General features: G+C 41.7%; 3 protein-coding genes across 3 annotated transcripts in view; 1 reads left to right on the forward strand and 2 right to left on the reverse strand.

Annotated features, from left to right (window-relative positions):
- Nucleotides 1-8,479, reverse strand: part of LOC144602464 (astacin-like metalloendopeptidase) — a 77,078-nt gene extending 68,599 nt beyond the window's left edge. Inside the window, 2 exon segments of the mRNA XM_078415610.1 lie at nt 2,682-2,753; nt 8,431-8,479. The gene's annotated coding sequence lies outside the window, so the exon portion shown is untranslated.
- A 756-nt stretch (nt 8,480-9,235) lies between these two features.
- The window catches only part of LOC144602227 (tetraspanin-18-like), a 305,930-nt gene continuing 288,088 nt past the window's right edge, over nt 9,236-27,077 (forward strand). The window contains exon 1 of the mRNA XM_078415060.1: nt 9,236-9,253. The gene's annotated coding sequence lies outside the window, so the exon portion shown is untranslated. The remainder of the gene's footprint in view (nt 9,254-27,077) is intronic.
- Nucleotides 25,373-27,077, reverse strand: part of LOC144602465 (astacin-like metalloendopeptidase) — an 81,483-nt gene continuing 79,778 nt past the window's right edge. Inside the window, exon 12 of the mRNA XM_078415612.1 lies at nt 25,373-25,735. Coding sequence (XP_078271738.1) covers nt 25,475-25,735 — 261 coding nt within the window. The 3' untranslated portion in view covers nt 25,373-25,474. The remainder of the gene's footprint in view (nt 25,736-27,077) is intronic.

A 27,077-nucleotide genomic window follows, 5' to 3' on the forward strand; every position in this document is an offset into this window, starting at 1 on the left:
GATGGGGCTCAACACACAGCCCTGTGGTGAGCCGGTGCTCAGTGTAATGGTGGAGGAGAGGTGAGGGCCTATTTTGACGGTCTGGGGGCGGTTGGTCAGGAAGTCCTTGATCCATTGGCAGATGGTTTGGGAAAATCCAAGGTCGGAAAGTTTGGTGACCAGTCTGCTCGGGATGACCGTGTTAAAGGCAGAGCTGAAGTCGAGGAAGAGCATCCTCACATAGCTCCCCTGGTGTTCAAGGTGGGTCAGTGCAGTGTGAAGAGCAGTGTCGATGGCATCCCCTGTAGACCTATTTGCTCTGTAGGCAAACTGGTGTGGGTCGAAGGTGGGTGGGAGGCTGGCTTTGATGTGCTGCAGGACCAGTCTCTCGAAGCACTTTGTGATGACCGGTGTGAGTGCTACCGGACGGTAGTCGTTAAGACCGCTGATGACAGACTTTTTCGGCAGTGGGATGATTGTGGCGGACTTCAGGCAGGGAGGGATGGTGGATTTTAAAAGGGACAGGTTGAAGATTTTTGTGAAGACCTCGGATAATTGGTCTGCACATTCCCTCAGCACTCTGCCCGTCACACCATCGGGGCCTGCAGCTTTCCTGGGATTCACTGCTCTGAGCACGCGCTTAACATCATACTCCTGCACAGTGAAGGTGTTGCTGTCAGGTGCTGGAGAGGGTGTTATGTCTGCCACTGTAGCTTTCACCTCGAAACGAGCAAAGAAACAGTTAAGTTCCTCTGCCAGCGAGGCGTCGCCGTCGGCAGTCGTGCGGTTGCTGGTCTTGTAGTTGGTGATGTGCTGGATGCCTTGCCATACCCGCCGTGGGTCATTGTTGGAAAAGTGGTCCTCAATCTTCCTCTTGTAGGACGCTTTGGCATCCTTGATGCCTCTCTTCAGGTTGGTTCTAGCAGCACTGTATAGAGCTCTATCACTAGACCTGAAGGCAGTGTTACGGTCCTTGAGGAGAGACCTGACATCCTTTGTCATCCAGGGTTTTTGATTGGGATACAACCGGATGCGTTTGTCGACGGTGACATTGTCAACACAGTTTTGGATGTAGCAAAGTACAGTTGATGTGTACTCCTCCAAGTCCTGATCCTCAAAAATATCCCAGTTGGTCCTTTCGAAGCAATCCTGCAGCTGCGAGGAAGCTCCTTCAGGCCATGTCTTAACAGTCTTTATGGTGACTGGAGCTTTCCTCCTGAGTGGGGTGTATGCTGGAGTTAGGAATATGGACAGGTGATCTGACTGCCCCAGGTGTGGTAGTGGTGCTGACCTGAAACCCTTCTTAATATTTGAGTAAACCTTGTCTAGTGTGTTTTTCCCCCTGGTAGCACATCTTATGTGTTGTTCAAGTTTCGGGAGAACTGACTTTAGGTCTGCATGGTTGAAGTCCCCGGCTATGATGTGGGCTGCTTCTGGATATGTGCTCTGTTGTGAGTTTATTGCACCGAGTAGGTAGCCTAAAGCTGTGCTAGCGTTAGCATTCGGTGGGATGTAGACTGCTGTTACTATAACCCCTGTAAATTCGCGAGGAAGGTAAAAAGGCCTGCATTTAACTGTTAGGGACTCCAGATCAGGAGAACAGTGGCTATCTATGATTTGGATGTTAGTGCACCAGCTGTTGTGCACGTAAATGCATAACCCCCCCCCCTTGCTCTTACCGGAGTCGATGTTTCTGTCCCAACGAAACGCTGTACGCCCGGCTAGCTCAATGGCTCCATCTGGGATAAGTGGATGAAGCCATGTCATTGTTACTAAGAGAATGCAACAGTCCTCCACGAGTTTGTTTGCTGATATCTGTAGTTTTAGTTCGTCCATTTTGTTGATGATGGATCTGGCGTTGGTGAGAAACATGCTGGGTAGCGGTGGTTTGTGTGGCTGTCTCTTTAGCTTGGCAAGTATACCAGACCGGCATCCTCGCTTTTGCTTCCTGTTTCTCCTCCGCCTGCGACGCCTGTTCGCGCCGACAACTATCCACGGAGCGCCCGGTGTCCTGGCTATCTCTTCCGGTATATTTCGCGGGTGTGGAAATTCGCGCACAAGGTCCCGATTGCACTGGAATCCTATGATCAGAAGATCCTTTCGGTTGTAGGTAGGATTTGCCTGATTTGCCTGGTTTGCATGACTAAAATTGACTAACAGACATAACACAGATAACACACATAAAACGCACCGAAAGGGAGAGCTGTGAGCCGCTGCGTCCGTGCGCGCCGCCATCTTGAAGAGATCCACAAATCACAATCTAATACTCATAGTCCTTTTCTGATACGTTTGGTCAATACCAGCTTTGCACTCATTACATATCTAATCCACTACTTATTATCTTAACTATTCTTGTAATATCTCTTGCAATCTTCTCTTTTCTAAATCATACAAGTATGGATTTACACTGTATGGAACTGCTAGCATCAAGGCACTTTAATTCTGTTGCCTTGTTTTGATCTGCTTGAGAGAAAGATGACTTAACTGTAACTTTCAAGAGAAGTAAATTAAAACCTGAAAGAAAAACACCATTTTTTTTTGTTGAAAAAGACGTTGTACCAAAGAGTGACACCGAAATGATGGAACAAATGGCGAACGATCAGGCTGTGCATTTGTTGATTCTGAACAACACAGTAGAAATACATTCAAGTTAAAAGTTAAATTGGCAAATCATCTTCTCCAATCATTTGGTGTTCAAATACCTTCAGCTTTTTGCACTGATCCAGAAGTAACACGTACCATCATGTTATAAAATGAGCTTTTCTTGGCAACACCTAAAATAGAAACAGGGAATATTTTAACTAGGTTTGGCAAGGCAACAATGAGTGTAAAATTCAATTTCCAAATTAAACAGATGCTAGACAGAAAACTACTTCACAAAGTCATAAATTTAATTATTATAGATTCAGACTGGTGCCATCAGTTGTCTGGTGCCAATGTTCCTGATGTTGGGGGAGTCCAGAACCAGGGGTCACAGTTTAAGAATAAGGGGTAGACCATTTAGGACTGAGATGAGGAAAAACTTCTTCACCCAGAGAGATGTGAATCTGTGGAATTCTCTGCCACAGAAGGCAGTGGAGGCCAATTCACTGGTAGACACAAAATACTGGAGTAACTCAGCGGGTCAGGCAGCATCTCTGGAGAGAAGGAATGGGTGACGTTTCCGGTCGAGACACTTCTTCAGACTCAATTCACTGGATGTTTTCAAGAGAGAGTTGGATTTAGCTTTTAGGGCTAAAGGAATCAAGGGATATAAGGAAAAAGCAGGAACGGGGTACTGATTTTAGATGATCAGCCATGATCATATTGAATGGCGGTGCTGGCTCGAAGGGCCGAATGGCCACCTCCTGCACCTATTTTTCTATGAACATCCTTAAGCAGCATCGAGCTTATGTTTCCCAGAAAACTAAACAGGGAAACCTATCCACTTCTAGAATCATCTCTTAGGTCGGATATGTTACATGCATTACATCAATTTGTTACTTGCAATATTTGGCTCCTTGACACTTGCTAAATTTGTAAAAAAAAGTGATGACTGATGTATTTATGGCACAAATTGCATCCACCATGTTAGTGAGCACATAGGTTCACTTTAAACATCTGTTAGAAAAAAATAAATTGCTTGCAGGGTAACATTAATTACATGCAACAGTATGATACAAGAGTTTAACACTCGTGCTAATAGACGCAAAATGCTCGAGTAACTCAGCAGGGCAGGCAGCATCTCTGGAGAGAAGGAATGGGTGACGTTTCGGGTCGGGAGGGTTCCCTCTCTATCCCCTCCTCCTTCCTAGTTCTTCCACCAGTCTCCGACTATATTCTATCTTTGTCCCGCCCACTCCCCTGACACCAGTCTGAAGAAGGGTCTCGACTCGAAACGTCACCCATTCCTTCCCTCCAGAGATGGTGCCTGTCCTGCTGAGTTACTCCAGCATTTTGCATCTTCCTACGATTTAAATCAGCATCTGCAGTTCTTTCTTACCCACTCTTACTGATAGTCCATCTTCAAAATGCACAAGTGAATAGACATCAATGCAAACGACATCTATTATGCTCGTATGCAATTCTATTATGCTATTATGCAAACGACACCTAATTGCCTTTGAAGTGATGTTATCCACATTACACTTCTGATGTTTTTCTGCACTCCTCAATACTATTGGGTATGGATTTCCAGGATTTAACTTTGTCGACAAGCAAGGAAGAATGATCTGTTTCCAAATAAGGATGGTGTGCATCTTGAAGGGGCAGCTGCAGGTAATAGTGCCATGTGCCTGTGCTTTTCACCATAAGCCGTGATGGGTACGGGTTTGTCAGTGTAGCCTAGACAAATAGCTGCAATATAAACAGTTGGAAGGATGTTTTGGATAGACCATGGATATTTTTAAAGCAGAGATAGATAGATTCTTGATTAGTACGGGTGGGTGCAGGGGTTCTGGGGAGAAGGCAGGAGAATGGGGTTAGGAGGGAGGGATAGATCAGCCATGATTGAATGGTGGATTAGACTTGATAGGCCAAATGGCCTAATTCTGATCCGATCACTTATGATCTCAGTTATCATAGGTGTAATGGCTGTGCACGGATGCTAATCCAATAGGCTGCTTTAACCTGAATGTTGTTGAGTTTCTCGAGTGTTGTTGGAGTTATGGTTGGTGAATAGATGGGTGTGAATGATGAGAAGGCAGAAGAATCAGGATGAGATGGAAATATAGATCAGCCATGATTAAATGGTGGAATAGACTCGATGGGCTGAATAGCCTAATTCGGTTCCTATGTCTTATGGTCTTATCATGGTGCGAGGACTGATTAATTCACCACAAGGTATTAAAACTCTAATATGTTTTTGTACCTGTTTCCACTTGAGTTTCCAGTCAATGATTCCCAGAATTCTTATAGGGAGGGGTGGGGGTTGGGAGAATGCTGCTGATGCCTGAAAATTTAGTAGTGTGAACATTACTTGCCAAATAGATAGGTGCAGAAAGGGACTGCAGAAGCTGGTTTATACCTAAGATAGACACAAAGTGACATTGATCACATGCATTTCTCTTTGCAGGAACTAAAAGTGAATTGTATGCAATTTGTATAATGTTTAAGTCTGCAGGGGATGGTATTGAAAGAGATTATCAATTACTTCCAAGTTAATTAATTTTTCCACTTCCATCAAACTGTTAGAGCCTTCCCTACCTCAGTTCATCAACTGGTAAAACCCTTGATCATTCCATTGTATCTTGCAATTTAACTATTATAACATATGCACGACTGGCCCCCAAATTTTACTCTCCATGAACATGAGATTTGTCCAAAGCTTTACTGCACTATCAGTTTCAACAACCTGGTCCCTGTGACTGTGTCAGACTGTGTAGGATGAGCACCAAATGAAATTCCTGAGCTGAAAGGAGGTAGGGTTCAGACCCCAGTGAACACACGAAAATATGAACAATCATAGGCCACTTGGCTCCTCAACGCTACTCGCTCTGTCATTCAATATAATGGCTGATCTCATCTTCTATGTCAGTTCCCATAATGACTGGTCCCTTATGTTGTAGCTATGTCCCCTTGTGGAAACATCTCAACATCTCCCCTTTTACGCCCCCTTAGGATATTGTATGGTTGAATAAGATTACCCTCATTATTCCAAACTCCAAGGAATACAAAGACAAACTGTCTAGCCGATCTTGATAGGCCAACCTTCTCCCAACCTTCTCTCCCCTTTTCCAGTTTTCTTCTGCCTCCCCTGCCCACAATCAGTCTTAAGAAGGCTCTTGACGTGAAACATTAACTATCCATGTTCTCCAGAGATGCTGCTTGCCCTGTTGAGTTACTCCAGCAGTCTGTGTCCTTTTGTGTACTAACCAGTATCTGCAGTTCTTTGTTTCTACAATTATCCTGATGTATCTGCTTTAGACCACCTTCAATGCTACAATGTCCTTTGTAGGTATGGGTATCAACACTGTGCACAGCATGCCAGGCATGGCCTCATCAATGCCCTAAACAACTGTAACAAACCTCCCTATTCTTAAACTCCAACCGTCTTCCAATAAAGGCCAACCTGCCTTCCTAACAACTTGATGGACCTGCCTGAACCTTTCGATTCATGCACACACCTAGATCCCATTGGCCTTCATTCATTTTCTGTCTCTCTTCATTTAGATAACAAATTTAAATCATTTAGATAATAACCCCACCTTTTATAATTCCTTTTAGAGAAGTACATGACCTTGCAATTCCCCACAATAAGTTCTATTTGCCAGGTTTTTGCCCAATTGTTCATCTATCTACATCCTGTTGCAGAACCACATTGCCCTCATCACAATACATCCTTTCACATTTTTTTGTATCATTGGCAAATTGAGAAACTTTACTCTTCCAAGTCATTAATGCAAATAATAATCAATTGAGAGCCAAGAATAGATCACTGATGCACTCCCTTAGTTACATCCAACCACCTTGAAAAAGGCGCATAAATTCCAACTCTCTGTGACAGCCAGGTTTTAATCCACGCTTCTTCTTTCATGTCCATCTTAGAAACATAGAAAATAGGTGCAGGAGGAGGCCATTCGGCCCTTCGAGCCAGCACTGCCATTCATTGTGATCATGGCTGATCGTCCATAATCAATAACCCGTGCCTGCCTTCTCCCCATATCCCTTGATTCCACTAGCCCCTACAGCTCTAGCTAACTCTCTTAAATCCATCCAGTGATTTGGCCTCCACTGCCCTCTGTGGCAGAGAATTCCACAAATTCACAACTTTCTGAGTGAAAAAGTTCCTTCTCACCTCAGTTTTAAATGGCCTCCCCTTTATTCTAAGACTGTGGCCCCTGGTTCTGGACTCCCTCAACATTGGGAACATTTTTCCTGCATCTTGTGTGTTTCAAATGTTACATCGCTGTCTTCGTCCTTCCTGAAAAGGGTGCAAGCTTCCGGCGACAATCAGTACAATCACTTGTACAATAGATGATGGTAGTAGCAAAATTAGCTCAGGCCACTTCCAGTTTCCAGCCACGCGACGTGGACTCTTCTGCTATGGAGCCAATCCATGCTAACACACTTCCTCCAATATACACCAACTTATTTTGTGGTTTCCTGTCAAATGCTTTTTTGGAAAATGCATTACATCTTTTAGATCCCCTCTATCAATTTTCTGTTTCACATGCAATCATACAATCCTGAAAGAATTTGAGCAAATTTGACAAACATGATTTATAAAACCATAGACACAAAAAGCTGGAGTAACTCAGCAGGACAGGCAGCATCTCTGGAAAGAAGGAATGGGTGACGTTTTGGGTCGAGACCCTTGTTCAGACTGGTTAGGGATAAGGGAAACGAGAGATATAGGCAGTAATATGGAGAGATAAAGAACAATGAATGAAAGATATGCAAAAAAGTAACGATGATAAAGGAAATAAGCTGTAGGGTGAAAATGAGAAGCTACTGCAATTTGGGTGGGTGAGGGATAGAGAGAGAGGGAATGCCGGGGCTACCTGAAGTGAGAGAAATCAATATATCAATATTCATACCACTGGGCTGTGAGCTGCCCAAGCGAAATATGAGATGCTGTTCCTCAAATTTGTATTTAGCCTCACTCTGACAATGGAGGAGTCTGAGGACAGAAAGGTCAGTGTAGGAATGGGAAGGAGTCTAAACCAGCATCTGCAGTTCCTTCTTACACAGAATCAACCATGTTGATTAGGTTTGCTTCCATGGGTCCTCCCCAGTTAATGAATGCATGTTTATATGCAGCCCATACACATGAATGAGCATTTGGGAGACCGGTGGGATGAAATTGCCAACTACTGTGGGGTTGCAAGCATCCGCAGTTCACAGGAACCAAATCCCCGACATGTATTCAGCTTTCCAAACTGATTATTTCCTCATTGATGACTGATTATAACACCTTGTTAGCAATAGACATTGAACTAAATGGTCCAATACTTCCTTGTCTTCTTCTTTTTTTGAACATGGGAGTCACACTGACTTTTCTATAGCTTCTAGTTGGCAAATTCTGAAAGATTAGATGACTGGGTATGGTTCAAATTCCAGAACCTAAGGACGGGGAATGGTAAGAGGGTTCAGGCGGCCTATTACTTTGGTGTGTGGACGGGAAAAAGAAGTTGATCAATGCCCTTGCGCCAGCTCCATTATTCCCAAAGGTCATGGGCTGCAGACTGATCCCACGTCCCTTCCTACATAAAAGTATATCGATCAACTCCGGGGGTGTAGTTCGGCGTTGGGAGGGTGGAAGCATCGGCGTCGTCGAGTGCACTTCCCCATTCATCCCCATCCCACGCCCGCGTCCAATCCCGCCATCTCCAGCAGCGGCGAAAACCGCCCACATTCGAGAGGCAGCTTGGCACTGAGACCGCCCCTGAGTGCGGGGAGGTCCACGGCACCACCTGAACAAACCGAGCGGCGGGCCGGGCCGGGCCGTGCTGCCAAGCTGAGGAAACCCACCTGCCGCGGCCCGAAGGAGTTCGCCCGGGAGCCGCCTGCACTCGACAGCCGGCCGCGCGCGAGGCCGCTGGGAGGCGCCGGGCCGCAGCGTTGCCTGGCACCCGCCTCCCCCCCCCACTCCCCCCGCGCCCCCTGGTTGCCCCGGGCATCAGAAAGCCCGGTGCATCCTCACCGCCAATGGAAGCTGCTGTCGGTGATATGTAGGGTCTGGGTGAGAAATGGGGATAACGTAGGACTAATGTAAATGGGTGATCAGTGGACTCGGTGGGACCAAAAACCTGTTTCCACGCTGAATTGCTGAACTCAACTAATCCATGTTTCGCGTAAGATCTTAGCAAAAGAACTAAATACACCACATCCACTGGTTTCACCGAATCTATCAATCACATCTTCAAAGAACTCTAGATTAGTCGAGCATGAGTTTTCTGTCATAAGTTTTTGCTGATTCTACACAATGCCTTCAATGCAGAGGGCTTCTCTCCTAAATAACTATAACATGGATGAGACTGCGTTTTTTGAAGAGGATGGCCTCATGCACATTCATCTGGAAGAATGAAAAAAAAGTGCTTCAGCTTCAAGACATTGGCCAGAAAATGTTTAAGCCTTTCATTGTCTATTCGAAAAATAAAGAGACTAGTCAAAGACCAATCTTCTGGTGATCTAATAAAAAAAAAGGCTGAGTGACATTGAGGTTCTTCCAAGATGATATAATATAATTTGTCTGCGTCTTCATTGAACAACATTTTGACAGCAGGAACCTGGAAAATAGATCCTTACTCATCATCAACACCTCTGGGTATCCTGTTAACATGGGTGACAATATGTGAGTATGGAAGTTGGGAAGTCATGTTGCAGTAGTATAAGACATTTGCGAGGCCTCATTTAGAGTATTGTGTTCCGTTCTGGGCACCATGTTATAGGAAAGATGTCAAGCTGGAAAGGGTTCAGAGATTTACGAGGATGTTGCCAGGACCCAAGGGTCTGAGCTGCAGGGAGAAGTTGAGTAGGCAGGGTCTCTTGCGGCGGTCCCTGGTGGTGAGCCATGCATGGTGTGAACCCAGTGCGGGTGGCCCCAGCCTCTTCGTCAGGGGCGTCCGCCGTCCCAGTTGCTCCCGAATTCGTCCGTACCAGGCGTATCCTCTGTGCGTGGGGACATATGCACGAGGTCCGGCTGCCTCGTTCGTCTTCCCGTTCGGTTCCGTGCCTCTGGTTCTGGGGGGGGTCCTGTGGCAGTCCCTGGTGGTGAGCCTCACTGGGTGCGATCCCTCGGCTCGGGGGGTGGGGTCACGGAAGTTGGAGTGGGGAGGAGTGGCAGTTGGTAGTGGAGTTCCAGGAGGAGTTGAACTGGTTGGGGGTTTGGGAAGCTGTATGGTGCTTGAGGAATAAAGAAAACTTTGCTTGACATGTGACCCGCTTCATTGGCTTTGCTTGACATTCGTGTCCCGCTTTACTTTATTGCTTGGAGAGCAGGAAGATGAGGGGTGATCTTATGAGGGATGCATAAAATCACGAGAGGAATAGATCTGGTAGATGCACAGAATCTCTTGCCCAGAGTAGGGGAATTGAGGATCAGAGGACATAAGTTCAAGGGGAAAAGATTTAATAGTAATCTGAGGGGTAACTTTTTCACACAAAGGGTGGTGGGTGTATGGAACAGGCTGCCAGAGGAGGTAGTTGAGGCTGAGACTAGCCCAACATTTAAGAAACAGACGGGTACATGGATAGGACAAGTTTGGAGGGGTATGGTCCAAGCGCAGGCAGGTGGGACTAGTGTAGCTGGGGCATGTTGGCCGGTGTGGGCACATTGGGCCGAAGGGTCTGTTTCCACACTGTATCACTCTATGACTATGACTCTTGTGTGTGGACCATCTCTGTTCCCTCTTGTTATTGGAAGAAAGCTTGCAGGGAATATAAAAATTGACTCTAAAAGCTTCTTTAGATATGTAAAAAGGAAAAGATTAGTGAAGACAAATGTAGGTCCCTTACCATCAGAGACAAGTGAATTTATAATGGGAAACAAGGAAATGGCAGAACAGTTAAATGAGTACTTTGGTTTTATCTTTGCGAAGGAAGACACAAACAAACTCCCAGAAATACTACGGGACCGAGGATCTAGTGGGAGGGAGGAACTGAAGGGAATTCACATTAGTCAGGAAATGGTGTTAGGTAAACTGTTGGGACTGAAGGCAGATAAATCCCCAGGGCCTGATGGTCTGCATCCCAGAGTACTCAAGGAAGTGGCCCTAGAAATCATGGATGCATTGGTGATCATTTTCCAATGTTCTCTCAACTCTGGATCAGTTCCTGCAGACTGGAGGGTAGCCAATGTTACTCCACTTTTTAAGTAAGTAAGGAGATAAAAAACAGAATTATAGACCAGTTAGCCATACATCGGTATTGGGGAAGATGCTTGAGTCAATTGTTAAAGATGTTATAGCGGCCCATTTGGAAAGCAGTGACAGGATTGGTCAAAGTCAGCATGAATTTATGAAGGGGAAATCATGCTTGACTAATCTTCTGGAATTTTTGAGGATGTAACAAGTAGAATGGATGAGGGAGAGCCAGTGGTTGTGGTGTATCAGGATTTCAAAAAGCCTTTGACAAAGTCCCACACAGTGCAAAATTAGAGCACATGGTATTGGGGGTAGGGTATTGACATGGATAGAGAACTGGTTGGCAGATAGGAAGCAATGAGTAGGAATTAATGGGTCCTTTTCAGAATGGCAGGCAGTGACAAGTGGGGTGCTGCAAGGCTCGGTGCTGGGACCCCAGTTATTTACAATATAAACGATTTAGACGAGGGAATTAAATGTGACATCTGCAAGTTTGCGGATGACACAAAGCTGGGTGGCAGTGTGGGCTGCGATGAGGATGCTATGAGGCTGCAGGGTGACTTGGATAGGTTGGTGAGTGGGCAGATGCATGGCAGATGCAGTATAATGTGGATAAATGTGAGGTTATCCATTTTGGTGGCAAGAACAGGAAGGCAGATTATTATCAGAATGGTGTCAGATTTCAATTATGAAACAACCTCTCATGAAATTTGAATTAGGTAAAATATTATGATTGCCGCTCGTTACATTTGAGCACCTTTAATTAATGTAACCCTTAGAACAGCAAATCGAGCACATTTTGTACAAAGTCTGTGCACAAGTCTCATATATTGGTAGATATTGCTGAGTTCACAAACAAACGTGAGATTGATGAAGTAAAGTTGGTAAACCTGGAGCCTCGGGAAAGAATTCACAAATGTGGATCTGTTGGAGCTAAAGCAACAGAAACTGCACGAAGAGCAAGAATCCACCATCAGCACAATCACCACCAAAACAGCTCACCACAAAGAGATTCTGGAAGGTGTTCTTACATATTGAGAGAGCTACAATATATAATATATTTGTGTAACCTTTACATTCTGTTCATTCCCTTGTTTATCATACATTTGCCCTTAAAGAAGATACCACCTCTTTTTCCCTTTAATGATGAACAATTCCAACGAAACAGGACCCATTGGGGAAAAAGGTGTAATTTCTGTCTAAAAATAGATGAACTCTTATCTTGAGAAAATGACCGCTTGTTTTGATGGTTCTTGGTTCTTGGTCCTCCAAAATATTCCAAATGGAATTTAAACTGGAAGTGATGAGGCTTAGGTGTATTATTGTTGCATATACTGAGGTGCAGTGAAAGGCAATGTTTTGCCTGCAATCCAAACAGATCAGATACATTATCCATAAATACTGTTAAGTCAAAATCAAACAATAGATAAAGCACAGCGGAAGATATAGTGCAAAATATGGTTCTCAACATTGTAGCGCATAGTTCCCTAGACAAAGTGCAATGTCCTCATTGGGGTAGAGGTGAATTGGATAGTTGCCTAGCTTTCGGTAGCCTGATGACAGAACGGAAGAAACTGGTGGTTGCACTTTTAAGCTTCTGTATCTTCTGCCAGAAGGGAGCAGAGAGAATGAGTGACCGGGGTGGGGCGTCTTTGATTATGTTGGCTGCTTTTTGGAGGCTGCGTGAAGTACAAATGGAGTTCATGGTAGGAAGTCTGGTCTGTGTGATGGATTGGGCTACATCTACAACTCTCTGTAATGGCTTATGGTCCTGAGCAGAGCTGTTCGCAAACCAAGTTGTGATGCAATCTGACAGTATGCTTTCTGTAGTGCATCTGTAGAGGTGTTGGTGTGCCATCTTGGCCTTCGCATCATTGTGGTTGGTCCACGACAGATCGTTGGTGATATTAATGCAAAGTAACTTAAAGCTCTTAACCATTTCTACTTTGACACTTTTGATGTTGATGGGGGAATGTATTTCACCATGCTTCCTGCAGTTTATCGTCAGCATCTTTGTCTTGGTGACATTGAGGAAGGTTATTATCCTGACACCATATTACTAAGTTTTCTACCTCTTTCCTCTACTCTGTCTCATTATTGTTTGTGAACTGGCCCCCCACAGGTGTCACCTGCACATTTGTAGATAAAATTGGATCCAAACTTGGCTGCACATTCATGAGTGTATAGGGTGTATGGTCGAGGACTGAGACATCCTTGCAGAGCTGTAATGTAAGGGTTAAACAGACTATGTCAGCTAAATTAGCAGCACAACATATCAAACCCTGTTTAGGAATACAACAAGATGTTTTTGAAAAATGCTTTGGCTAACTCGAGTATATCATGAGGCCACCTGCGAGGGCACTAAGATAATCTTTGCCTACCAAGAGATATCTGAGACTAGCTCGGTGACTGATAGGACACATAACTCACCAAGGAGGAAACATTGACACATGTTGTTCTTGGAGATAAAACATTATTTAAGTGCATGCTTCTACCATTAGAGCAGAGCCTCACCTTCGGAGAGAGAAAAGATCTTCACCTTCAGGGAAAGGAGACTGAGGTGTGTGCCAGTGCAGACAGGAGATTCGAATACACAGAGGGGCATGAGATCTGTTATTTTGTATTGTTACTTTATTGATAGTTGATAGTTTTTTTGTATTTTACTTGTATTTTGCTTTAATAAATAGTTATTTGTGCTCTTCAGCATTTGCTTTCCCCATTCATTGATTTGAATTCTGCATATATTTAATTACAGGGGCGTGGGTGCTGTGAATTATTGTGGAGGGGGTGTTTATCAAGTATTCTCACTAATTGTGGCCTGTGGGTCAGAAAGTCAACGACCCAGTGGCAGAGGGGGATGATGTTGCCTAGGTCTAGGAGTTTGGAGATGAGTTAGGATGGGATTATGTTGTTGAATTTGTTGCTATAGTTGATAAATATGAATCTAACGTAGGAGTCCTAGTTGTCTAGGTGTTCCAGAGGTGAGTTTAGGGCCAGGAAGATGGAATCTGTTGTGGACCTGTTGCAACAGTACGCAAACTGCAATGGATCAAGGCTGGCGAGGGTTAATGTATGCCATCACCAGTCTCTGGAAACACATGATGGTGGATGTCAGAGCCACTGGCTGGTAGTCCTTAAGGCATCCAAATTACTGTTCCTTGGCACCAAAAGTATAGTGCTCTTTTTGAAGGAGGTAGGGACTTCAGAATGGAGTAGTGAGAGGTTGATGATGTCTGAATACTTTTGCCAGCTGATCCGCACAGGTCCTGAGTTCGCAGCCAGGGACTCCATCTGGACCAGTTGCTTTCCACAGATTCGCTCAGGTAGACTGATCTTATGTCTGACACAGTAACCGTTGCAGGCACACCCAAGACTAGCTAAGTGGGTGTAGAGTGCATTGAGTTCAACAGAGAGGACCCCATTATTGCTAGTGATACTGTCCACCTTTACTTTGTAGCCCGCTTAGTGTATACGCCTTGCTACAATTTACAGGTGTCTGAGTTATTGCCCGGGGCCTTCACTTGGTCTGGAATTTTCCTCTTTGCATCCTATGAAAGTCGTAATTAAATTTCTTATACTACTCGGGATGGTTTGACCTGAATGCTGCAGACTTGACTTTACCTGGGAATTAAATTCATGGATCATCCATGGTTTCTGGTTGAGGAACACACCCTCCTATACACACCTCTGATTAAAGTCAGTGATAGCAGTGGCTGATTCATTTAGTTTGGCCACACAGTCTTTGAATATGGACCAGTCAACTCAAAACAGTCACAAAGGATCTCATCTGTTTCCTCGGACCGGCACTGCATATCTTTCTGTACCAAATCTCCATGGGAAACCTTTTTTCTACATTCAATCTGTCAAGACCCCTTTGGAAGTTAGACATTTCAGTCAAAACCCTCTTTTCTAGAATTAAGCCGATACAACTCTAGTCAATCAAACCATTCCTCATAAAACAGCTATTCCAATACCTTTTCAGGTATTAGCTCTGAAAACCTCAGACCTGTTTCCAAAGCATTAGTATTCTTCTTTAAATAATAAGACCAATACTATACATATAATCAAAATGTGGTGTCACCTATACAACTGAAGCATATCATCCCTACTTTTCTATTGAGTCCCTCTAGCAGTAAACAATAGCATCTATTTGTTTTCCTGATTCCATGCTGCACCTGTATGTTAGCCTTTTGTAAATCAAGCATTTGAACACTCGGATCCCTCTGCATGTCAGATAGTCTAGTAAATCTTTTCTGAGCTTTTTGCAACTAACAAATATTTTCCTAATATCCTTCTTTAAATACAATGATTGCTGTACAAATTATTCCAAATGTGGTTTCAGCAGTGCCCTTTATGACAATGCTCTGAATTTCAGTTTGGAGTATGAGTTCCCAGGCCAATAAAATGCTCAACCTCTCCCTGTAATTCAGCTCCTTGAGTCCCGGCAACACCCGTGTAAATCTTCTCTGCACCTTTTCCAGCTTAATGGCATCATTCCTATTGTAATGGCAGTTTCTATACCTTCTCAAAGTCCAACTTTGATAGTCATTACATCTAAGTAAAAAACTCTTTTCAGAATGAAATTTAAGTAAAAAACTATTCTAACAGAAGAGTCTAAGAAATACTGTTCTACAAGTAAAATTCGATTCAACAGTAGAACTGAAGAAGAAGCTGAATCTCTGCCAGAGATTAGAGCTGAAATCCTGGAACAAAGAATCTGCCGGTCGAAGGCAAATTTACACGGGATACACCTGGATCATTGGAAGATTGAAGACTTAATTGACCGGGTACCGTGAGTAGTCATGACTGTTTAGTCGTAATTTTAAGTTAAGAAGTTTAAAAACTTAAAAGTCCGTGAGAAAATTCTGCAGAAGTACTTTGTGATACAAGAAGCTTGTTTATGCTACGAGAAGATAAGAAAACCAAACTCACAGAGTACGACCTTGAAAATAACGATGTTGTGAACTTCTACAAGATAAGATGCTCAGCTAGCGATTGTTTACCATAGATACTGGCAAGAAGACTTTCGCTGCCTTGAAAATAATGATGTGTTTTGAAAACATACCCATTCTGTTTTGAATTCTTCTGGTGTTTATGGAACATGGCGATAAGCACCAATTCATCACAGATCTTCCATCAGGTAAGTATGAAGAACCGCCACAGGAGGGAGATGCGGAGCAAAAATCAAGAAGATATGAGAAGAGAAACGTAAAACTTTCGGAGAAAGGAGAAGCAGCCTACCTGGAAATATGCCAGAAGGATAGGAACAAGTTGAGGAAGCAGGTCATCAAATTAATTGAATATCAGAAGGAACTAATGTAATCAGACGAGAATGCGAGGAGAGTACAATCTATTCTGGATCAATTACCCGACCTTTGCCATGGGGTTGGAGAAAAACAACACTCAATACTGTGTTTACAACTACCAAAGGAGTAACTCGAATGGCACACTCAGTGGTTCCAAGAAAGGGTGGCATTTTTCGATGGTTTCATGGCAGATGCAGAGAAGTGGTTGTCTGAAACCACAGCTCAAACATTGCACTCTACAGTAGAAGGTGCGATGCAACAAGGTGTTGAAGTGGGAGAAGAAATTACATCTCAGGATAGTGCAAAGATCAAGAAATAAATCTGGTTTTGTAGCCAGTTCAACTACAAGGGTCTCTGGTCAAATGAAAGCTGGAGCTGAGATGGCTGCACTCTCACTAGAAGCTGCTGCCTTGGAGGAAAAAAATGAGATTGAGGAACAAGAAGTACAGTTGAAGAGGGAGAAGGAACGGTTGGAAATAGCCACGAAGCTGGCAGCTGCCGGAATAAGGAGGGACATACTGGAAGATCAAAGATCAAAATGCGGTTCGAGAGTATCTCAGAAGAAGTTTCTTAATCCAAGAAGGAGCTACTAAGCTGGAAACAGCAGCTAAAGTCAACCCACAGCCAGGGCCAGTCTGGTCTCGTGACACAGAACTGGCACTAAGTAAGTGGATGGGCGATAAAACTTTACCAAAGCAACCGGGTGCTGGACCGAAGCAACCAACCTTTGGGATGTCTGTTTAGGCTCAAAATGAGCCAACGCAGTACTCTTCTCAGAGGCCTGTTCATCAGCCACCTGCGCCCAGCCAGAGACAAACAACTGATCATGGGACTCGTGCCAAAATTTACCCGGATTGATCTGCACCAAACCAGGAATCTCAATGTGAATTCTATGAATTGGTGAGGAATCAAACGAGAATCAGTGAGCTCCTGGCACAACAAAATCTCTCTTCCATCTTACCCCCAAAGGAAATCCCTAAATATGATGGTGATCTTTTGCAACATGAAACTTTCATAACAGCGTTTGAAGAAGGAGTGGAAATGAAAACTACTAGTCACAGAAATAGCTTACGATTCTGGAGCAATACACAAGTGGATATTCGAACCAGCTTGTTAAAAGTTGTCAACATTTGCCTGCGGATGAGGGCTATCAAACGGCAAGAGAGTTGCTTAAAGAGCATTTTGGTAACAAACAGAAGATTGCTAATGCATACATGAAGAAGGCCTTCACTTGGTCACTTATCAAGGCGGAAGATGTGAAGGCTTTGCATGTGTTTGCGATATTTCTTAGGGGTTGTTGTAATTCGATGAGAAATAGCAACCACATGGAAGAAATGAATGTTGTTAGTAATATGAAGGCTATCATTCTAAAACTGCCCTATAGGCTTAGAAAAAAAGTGTAGAGATAAAGCAGGCCTGATACAGGAGGTTGACGATACAGAGGCCATGCTTCCTGACCTGGTGAATTTCATGCAAAGAGAAGTACGGTTAATGTCAAACCTACGCCATGGGAATATTCAAGATCCTAAACCAGCAACTATCAAAGGCTCTACCTTTACTAAAACAAAGGGAAGATCAGGACCTAAGGAAAGCAGTTTTGCTGTCACCGTAATACCCGTGGAAACAAAGGACGGAATGAAAAGAGATGCATCTACCATTAAGCCACAAGGGTTTTGTTTGTCATGTAATGAAGTTGGTCACACTATAAGATGGTGTCGAAAATTCACCAAGAAGGAATATAAAGAAAATATTGACTTCTTGAAGGAGAAAGGAATCTGTTATGGATGTTTGAAGAAAGGGCACATGGTTAAAGATTGCAGGAGTAGGGTAACATAATATGCAAACAAGATCATCCTGAATTACTTCACATTGAACAGAGGAATATGGATGAGAAGCCGGAGAAAATGGAACAAAAGGAGAAGCCAGCTACGAGTGATGTTGTTGCCTCACCTCAGATAAATGCGCATATTGGGCCCGGGGGAGAAACCTGTATTTTCTACATCTTACAGTACAGGTAAGGAGCAGCAAGGGGAATACAGTGTTGCAAAAATACACATTTTTCGACAGTGGAAGTTCAGCTATCTTATGCACAGAAAGCTTGATGAGAAGGCTGGACATCACAGGAGAAAAGATTAAGTTTCTCTTGAATACCATAAATGATCAGAAATGCTACGATAGTTATCATATCACAAGTATGGAAATATCTAGTCTGGAGAAATTTTATACAAATATCTGATGTGTTTACACATGAGACTATGCCCGTTTCTCATCCAAATATACCTAAGCAAGAAGACTTGAAAAAACGGCCTTACTTGAAAGATGTCAAGATACCTAAAATAAATTCTGATATTGACCTACTTATCGGAACGAATGTTTTGAAGGCATTAGAACCAAGAAAGGTTGTTACCAGTCAAGGAGATAGACCATTTGCTGTGAGAACCCTACTCGGATGGGTTATCTATGGCTCCTTGAGAAGGAACAACAAAGGCAGGAAAAAGAATAACCATACTGCTGCTGCCGTCAATCGAATATCTATTATAAATCTAGAGGAGTTGTTGACCAAGCAGTATAATCACTACTTCAATGAAAGAACCAGCAAGGAATCAAAAGAAATGTCCAGAGAAGAGGTAACATTTTTTGAAATTATGAATCACTCAGTAAGGATGATAGAAGGACACAATTGTCTAGACTTACCTTTCAAACAAGAAAATGTTAGTCTGCCGAATAACCATTGCATTGCAGAACAACGCAATCAGAATCTGAAACGCAAGTTTGGCAAGAGTACAAAAGTTCATGATGAATATACATCTTTCCTCACAGAGATGATTGATAATGGTTATGCCGAAAGGGTGCCAGAGGACCAGCTGAATCGAAGTGATGGAGAGCTTTGGTATGTCCCACACCATGGGGTGTATCATTTAAAGAAAGGAACTTTAAAAGTGGTCTTCGACTGTGCTGCGGTTTACAAGGGTAAATCACTTAACTGTCAACTGCTGCAGGGTCCAGACCTAACAAACTCACTCATCGGAGTTCTCATCAGATTCAGACAAGAGCTAGTAGCTTTGAGGGCGGATATCAAGGCAATGTTTCATCAGGTCAAGGTATCGGAAAAGCATGTCGACTACTTGCGATTCCTATGGTGGCCGGGCACAACAAGATCCCGTTGAATTCCGGATGAAGGTACATCTATTTGGAGCAGTGTCATCACCAAGTTGTGCAAACTTCGCATTGAGGAAAACCGCCGAGGACAATAAACCTCACTTTCTAGAAGAAGTGACAAACACAGTAAAGAGCAATTTCTATGTGGACGATTGTTTAAAATCCATGTCTACGGAACAGGATGCAATCCAACTGGTAAAACAGCTGACTTCCTTCTGCAACAAGGGAGGATTCATGCTATCGAAGTGGATCAGCAACAGCCGTGCTGTATTGGAAACCATTCCACTAGATACTAGCGTCAAGGAGACCCGGCAGTTGGATTTGGACAAAGACAATCTGCCTATGGCGAGAGCACTGTGATTGCACTGTGATCTCGGAGTTCAGAGTGGACCAGTGTATGAAGCCTACAAGCTTTGGTCGAATCAAATATGCACACTGCATCACTTTTCTGACACAAGTGAAAGTGGTTACGGTACCATTTCATATCTAAGACTGGAAAATGATAACAATGAAGTACATATTGCATTCTTAATGGGAAAGGCCAGAGTGGCACCATTGAAGCAAATGACGATTCCCAGAATGGAGCTTGCAGCCGCAGTCTTAGCTGTCAGAATTGACATATTCAAAAAGAACTGCAGTTTAAGCTGGAATCTACCTTCTGGACTGATAGCATGACTGTGCTTAAGTACATCAGCAATGAAAACAAACGCTGCCTAACATTTGTAGCAAACAGGATCTCTTTTGTAAGGGATACTACCAATGTATCACAGTGGAAGTATGTTAATACCGAGGAAAATCTTGCAGATGAAGCCTCAAGAGGATTAACAGCAGACCGCTTCTTAAGCAGTAAGAAATGGATCAATGGGCCAGAGTTCTCTGGAAACCAGACCGAGAATGGCCAAAGTTTAACCAGGAAACTGAAATCTCTGCTAATGATCCGGAGATCAAGCAAGACATCTTAGTGAATGCCATTGTCAAGGATCCATTGGATTCAACAAACTATTTAATTACCCATTTCTCATCATGGAATAAGTTGAAGGCTGTGGTAGCTTGGTTTCTTAAAGTAAAGACAATGCTTTTGCAGTGGACTCGTAAGAGAAAGGAAACTCGGGCTGCTGTGAGTAGCTTTGAAACAGATCCTGGCAAGCTGAAAGAAAAGGTTGACAAAGAGATGCTAGTCTTTAAGGCATCATACCAGGGACAGTGTTTATGTCCTGATGATCTTATTAAGGCAGAAAATGCAGTTATCTTTTCTGTCAAAGACAAGGATACAAGGAAGAGCTATCAACATTACAAGCTGGTGAGCATGGTGTTAAAAGAAGTAGTAATTTATAGAGGCTTGATCCGATACTAGATAAAGGACTTCTGAGAGTAGGTGGTCGCCTAAATAAACTAGCGATGCCTGAAGAAGTTATTATTCTCTCGAAGGACTTTCAAATTTCAACATTGCCATTGCGACATATTCATGAACAGATCGGACATGGAGGAAGAAATCACATGTTGTCAAAACTTCGTAAAATGCTGGATTGTCAAAGCTAACTCCGCTGCAAGAAAGGTTATAAAGAATTGCGTTTATGTGCAAATGTCAGCGAGGAAGATTGAAGAATCGCTAAAGAAGTTTGAATGCCAACATATAATGCATATTACTTTTGTTTTTGATATTTATTAAGCTTTTATAGCTCCTTTTAATATCTATTGGTAATTGCTTCGTTATATACGTAGAACAATTGGGGGGCCGGTGTGTTGGAGCCATTTATGCTTAAATTAGTTACTGTCATTGTATTATGGCTATGTTTAATATTTCTAGTTTCTGTCGTTTTTGCACGCTTGTGGGTGTAATTTGATACTTAATGGGGAGTGTCTACATCTGAGGAGGCTAGCGTAGCCACAGAGATTGGGGGTCAGTTTAGTCTTGGAGGATGGAGAGAATAGTTTTTTACCACAACCACGCTAACCACAACCATGCCGACCACGACCACATGGTAACGACTACACGATCTTTACTGTATTGTTTGAAGAAGAAACAGTTGATAAGAACGAAAAGTTATGAATTACTCTTGTGATTTGTGCTACTTTAATAAAGACCAATTAATCAAGAAACAGCGTTTGGAAGATTTGTTTTTGTTATCTCAGTGCGGTGTGTGTGTAAGCTATACCTCCATTCCATCCCCGAAAAGTAATAGCTATCAAAGTTGGACTTTGAGAAGGTATAAAAACTGCCATTACCCCTTCAGCAGATTGACCAAAACTGAACACAATTCTTCAAGTGAGGCCACACCAACGCCTTGTACAACTCCTGTACAATGTCCTAACTCCTATGCTCAATTCTCTATATGATGGTCTAATGTGTCAAAAGCCTTCTTTACCATTCTATTTACCAGCTAAAACATTCCACTCTGATTTCAGCTGGTGTTTTAGATTACCAATCTAAATCTTATTATATAATCATCTCCTGCTAAAATATCTTCACTGACACATGGTCAACTTGTCCACTTAATTTTCCAGAATTGGGTAACACAATCCCTCCTTCCTCAACAGAGCAGGAAGATACTGATCAAAAAAGTTTATTTGAACATACTTAGAGAAGTTTTTCTTCTTTCCCCTTTATTCTAACGCCTTTCTGCTTAATAGTGGTGATTAGCCCCCTCTTATCACCACTGAACAGCTTTTGCACCATTTTCATACTACTCTGCAGAAGTGCATATAGCACTGTTAGAAATCTTAGTGGAGCTGGTTTCCCCCCATTTGATATCACACGTCTCCGGAAAATGTGAAATTCTGATTCAATTTCAAATTGGAGTCAATGGAGATCATGGAGAATAAAGAGGCACTTTCCTTTGTGCGAACCCCCAAAACAAAATTAACATAACATTAAATAGTTCATTACAAAATATATATTTTCCAATTACTACACTGAGAGAAAAAGGGTCAATTGAGATGCGTCAGAAATTAATACACTGTTAATGTTTTGCGAGAAAGCTGTTTGCCTCCCTTTCAAATCTATTGGTGTGATACTGACCGAGGCTTTGATGATGAAATATAATTACAGAACTGCAAGTTAAACATTTTTTTGAATCAAGCAAATTTTGCAATTACATTTGAGCATGAGCATGTTACAGTCTTCCAATTGGTTCCAGCAACCAGAAAGCAGTGTACTAGACTGCCACCACAGAGTAAAAAGAGGTTGTTGGCAGAATTAAAAGGGCCATGAAGATTAATCTGGGCAACAAATTAAAAGCTATTTGTAAGTGATACAAGAGCAGTTCCATTTTTATCACGTTTCATTCATGTAAAACCATTCCTGCCATTACTGTAAACATAGAAATGGCATGAAAATGGACGATAAGATAAAACTGACTGAAAGGGAAATATGCAATTATGGTGGGATGGAAAATGTAAGCAGGACAGTTGTTTTCGATTTTCTATGTGGAAGAACAGAGGAAACTGGAATTCTATTAGCGTAGAAAAATGTACAAATCCAACAAAATTATCTGACATCTAATTCTCTAAAACATTTATTTCCTAAAGTTATCTGAGAAAATAAAGCATCATCCTTCAAATAAAGGATTTTTCAAATCTCAAACATTTGCGCTGGACATAAGATAATTTATCACAGAAAATAACCAGTTGGATGAGTTCTGAAAGTATGGTGTGAGCTCAAAATACAGAAACATTTACTGTTTCAACTCAAATGACCTCTTAGCAAACTGAACAGAGCTGCTAATCCACTAAAAACAAACCGATACAAGTCCAAGAGTGATGTAAAACAATTATGGACATCATATGTGTTCCTGCCTACCGAGTCAGAGTACTTGCAGGAATATCATTCCAATTCTTATGAACGAACTTATATAAAGACAAAGAATATACACACACACATATATATATATATATGATCATTGTTTTATATATCTGAGCAAACTTGTAAAAATGCAAAATTAAGTGAGTGTAATAATTTACAAAAAATATGTTTCCCATAAAAAGGTTTGAACGATGAATGGCATAAGTGCAAAATCATGGAAATAATTTCTCTCATGGAACAATCCTGAAACAGAATTAGGATCTGTGGAAAAAAAAACATGGTAAGTGCTCTCCAAGGTATCTGGATATATTGAACAGAACATTGCAATGCTATCCGAGGAATGGGTGATGTTTCGTGTCGAGACCCTTCTTCAGTCTGAATAGGGTTTCGCCCGAAACGTCACACATTCCTTCTCTCCAGAGATGAGTTACTCCAGCATTTTGTGTCTTTCTTTGAATATCTATACTTACATTAGCAATGGAAATTAGTTACATTTTTTCGTTTCTGTGGAACTACGATGAGTTGCTCCAAGGGCTATTTTTATGAGGATATTGGCACATGTGCAATTGATACCAACTGGGAACATGCTTGATAGGCAGATCATAATACCAATTAGCATCTAATGTCAGCAATGATAAACTTGAGTTTACATTTATTCCCTTGGGGAGTAGCTGGAGTTATCTGATTTGTGTAAAAGTCTTAGTCAGGACAAAGTTCCCTAACATCTGTCACAGTACTCCCTGGCTAACCTGAAAAACAAAGGCTTCTGTGTTCCTGGTTTGTATAAATCTGTATACATGTAAAATCTAAACACTATCAGGAAAGACAGAATTGTGAAAAATAATTACCTAGTTGAGAAAAAGAAGAGGACGCTATTGAAAGAGGGTGATTTCCGGATTTAAAGAATGGGACAAAATATTGTCAAGATATATATGGCAAGGTAAAAGGCCTAGGATTCGTCTCAAAACCTTACAGTTAACAAAAGAAAAGGGGGGATGGGGTCTACCCTATTTCAAAGACTATTATCAGGCAGCACAGTTAAGACCTATGATATGCTGATGCAACCCATGATATGATGCTCAATGGAAAAATATTGAAGGGAGAACACTCCCCATCCCTGTACAAGCGATTATAGCTGACAGCAACCTACAAGACTATATAAATGCTATTGAAAATCCTTGGGTAAAATTGACTCTTAAAATATGGAAAACAGTTATAACAGAGTATAATTTAAAGGAAGACATTACAATCCTTAAATGGTGCGCATTTGACACAGATTTTACTCCTAATAAATTAGATAGTAGGTTTAAAGAGTGGACAGTTAAAGGCATAACTGCTCTTTGTAACATAATGAAAGAAGGAACACTGTTAAGTTTTGAAATGCTTAAAGAACAATTCAAGTTAGAAAAACAAGACTTCTATCGATACTTACAGATGCGGAACTACGTTAATACAAATGTTAAAAACATAAAGAAGTCGAGTAGAGGTTTGATGGGATTATTTAGGAAAGTGTATAATTCAAATACTGGTAGTAAAATGATTTAATGTATGTATAAAGGGTTACTGAATCTTAAATCACACTCAACCGTATATATTAAAATGAAATGGGAGAAGGAAGGAGGGATAATCATATCCGAGGAAGAATGGACAGCAATATGGGAGGTATCAATGGAAAAGTACCAGCTCACAAAATTGGAGGGAGTTTAGTTGGAAAAGTCTGATACGGTATTTTATTATGCCTTCTCAGAAAGCCCATTATGGTGGTAACTCTCCAGTTTGCTGGAGAAAATGTGGAAATTTAAAGGCCGATCATTATCATGTTCTCTGGGATTGCCCTGTTATTAAAGATGTTTTGGAGAGAGTTACATTATGCCTTACAAGACATTTTTAGATGTCATGTGCCCTGGAGAGTAAGACTATGTTCTTTGGACTCATACCTGAAGACTGGCGGGAAAAAAGACAAATACTTACTGAATATATTGATGGTAGCTGGTAAAAAAGCTCTCACCAAGAAATGGTTATCACAGGAGAGCCCAACTCTGAATGCATGGATGGACATCACAATGGATATTTATAAAATGGAGAAAATAACAGCATATGTTAACTTTAAATTGGATTTATTTGTGACATGCTGGGAAAAGTGGGTTAACTATGTAACGCCTCATAGGCCAGACTTTAATTTTACAAATTTTTGATTATATGGTAAAGAAAGGATCACTCCCTAAGTGTTTGTAGTTTTTATTGTGTTTCTGTTTCTATATTTGCTTTGTACAAATTTACAAAGAGAGGCAATTTAAGACAAACATAAGTGGACGATGTATACATATAGCATTATACCTGAAACTCGTTTTATGGAAATGTGTTTGCTGTGAAATGCCAATAAAAGAATACATTATAAAAGAAAGAGGGTGATTTCCGGAAAATAAGTGAAAGCACTTTGATTTTTATAAGCTTGTATATTTTGAACACTTACTCCTAATGCTGTGGTATCTTATTTTAAATTGACGAATATATGGTGATGGCGAATAGTGAAATTCTATCATAACTGTGCGTCCAACGGATTTCCAACGTAACGGTAATTTCATTTTTCCACAGAACACTCCTGCAATCGTGGGAGGAGTTACGGCTGCATCGTGAATGGTCAGACTACTTTTTGTGCAGTTAGGGCTCTCCTCAATACTAAGACTTTCAAGCTGCAAGACAACCTGTAAACAGTAAAAATAGTAAAATATTATGCCAATTTTCAATTACTCTGTGAATGAGAATAAGCACAGTGGTGCTGGTACCAGGTTTAATCTTGACCTTTGGTGCTCTACGTGGCGTTTGTATGTTCTTCCTGTGACCATATGGATTTCCCCAGATGCTCTGGTTTTCCTTCACAGGCAAAACGCATGCGGGTTGCTTGTCTTAATCGACTATATAAAAATTGCCCCAAGTGTAGGAGAATTGGAGAGGGGTTTTGTGGTCCAAAGGTCCTTCTTCCATGCTGCATAACTCCAAGGCTTTCCAGTTTTCACAACAAAACATATTCAGAGAGAATCCAAGTTGATAGATGAGAGTTTCTGCTTTAATGCAATTGGCAATTCTGATCCAAATCATGGTGAAAATTGCATCAATTTTGAAATGTTGAATTCTTCCCTTATTCAATCTTATTTGTTTATTAGCAAACACAACATCTGACCTAAAGGAGTGCAATTGGAGCATTTTGAAGCATAACTTCTGTTCAGACTAAGTTGCAATGTCTTTCTTAGATAATTAAATCATGCATAACTGATCTTAATTTCCAGAAATTTATGATATCTTGAAAAAACACTTCTAGTTATACTGAGCGATCACTTAATTTAAACAAAAATATGAACTTTAAAATGTCCCTTTTACTCTCCAGGTTACCAGATATATTTTAAGATTAGAATCCCCCAATGAGCCATTGAGCATATAGTGCATTCAGAAAGTATTCAGACACCTTCACATTTCCATATTTTGCTACGTTACAGCCTTATTTTAAAATGGATTAAATTCTTTTTTTTACAATTAATTTATACACAATACCACATAATAAAAAAGTGAAAACAGATGTTTAGAAATTTCTGCAAAGTAATTAAAAAGAAATAACTGAAATATCATATTTACATAAGTATTCAGACCCTTTGCTATGACACTCAAAATTGAGCTTATGTTCATCCTGTTTCCATTGATTATCTTTTGAGATGTTTTAACAACTTGATTGGAGTCCACCCGTGGTAAATTAAATTGATTGGACATGATTTGGAAAGGCATACACCCATCTATATAAGGACCCACAGTTGGCAGTGCATGTCAGAGCAAAAACCAAGCAATGAAGATGAAGGAATTGTCCGTAGACCTCCGAGACAAGATTGTGTCGAGACATAGATCTGGGGAAGGGTATAAAACAATTTCTGCAGCTTTGCAGGTCCCGAAGAGCACAGTGGCCTTTGTCATTCTGAAATGGAAGAACTTTGGAACCACCAGGACTCTTCATAGAGCTGGCCACCCGGCCAAACTGAGTAATCGGGGGAGAAGGGCCTT

This window comes from Rhinoraja longicauda, chromosome 18 (genome assembly GCF_053455715.1).
Source record: "Rhinoraja longicauda isolate Sanriku21f chromosome 18, sRhiLon1.1, whole genome shotgun sequence".
Taxonomy (NCBI): Eukaryota; Metazoa; Chordata; class Chondrichthyes; order Rajiformes; family Arhynchobatidae; genus Rhinoraja; species Rhinoraja longicauda.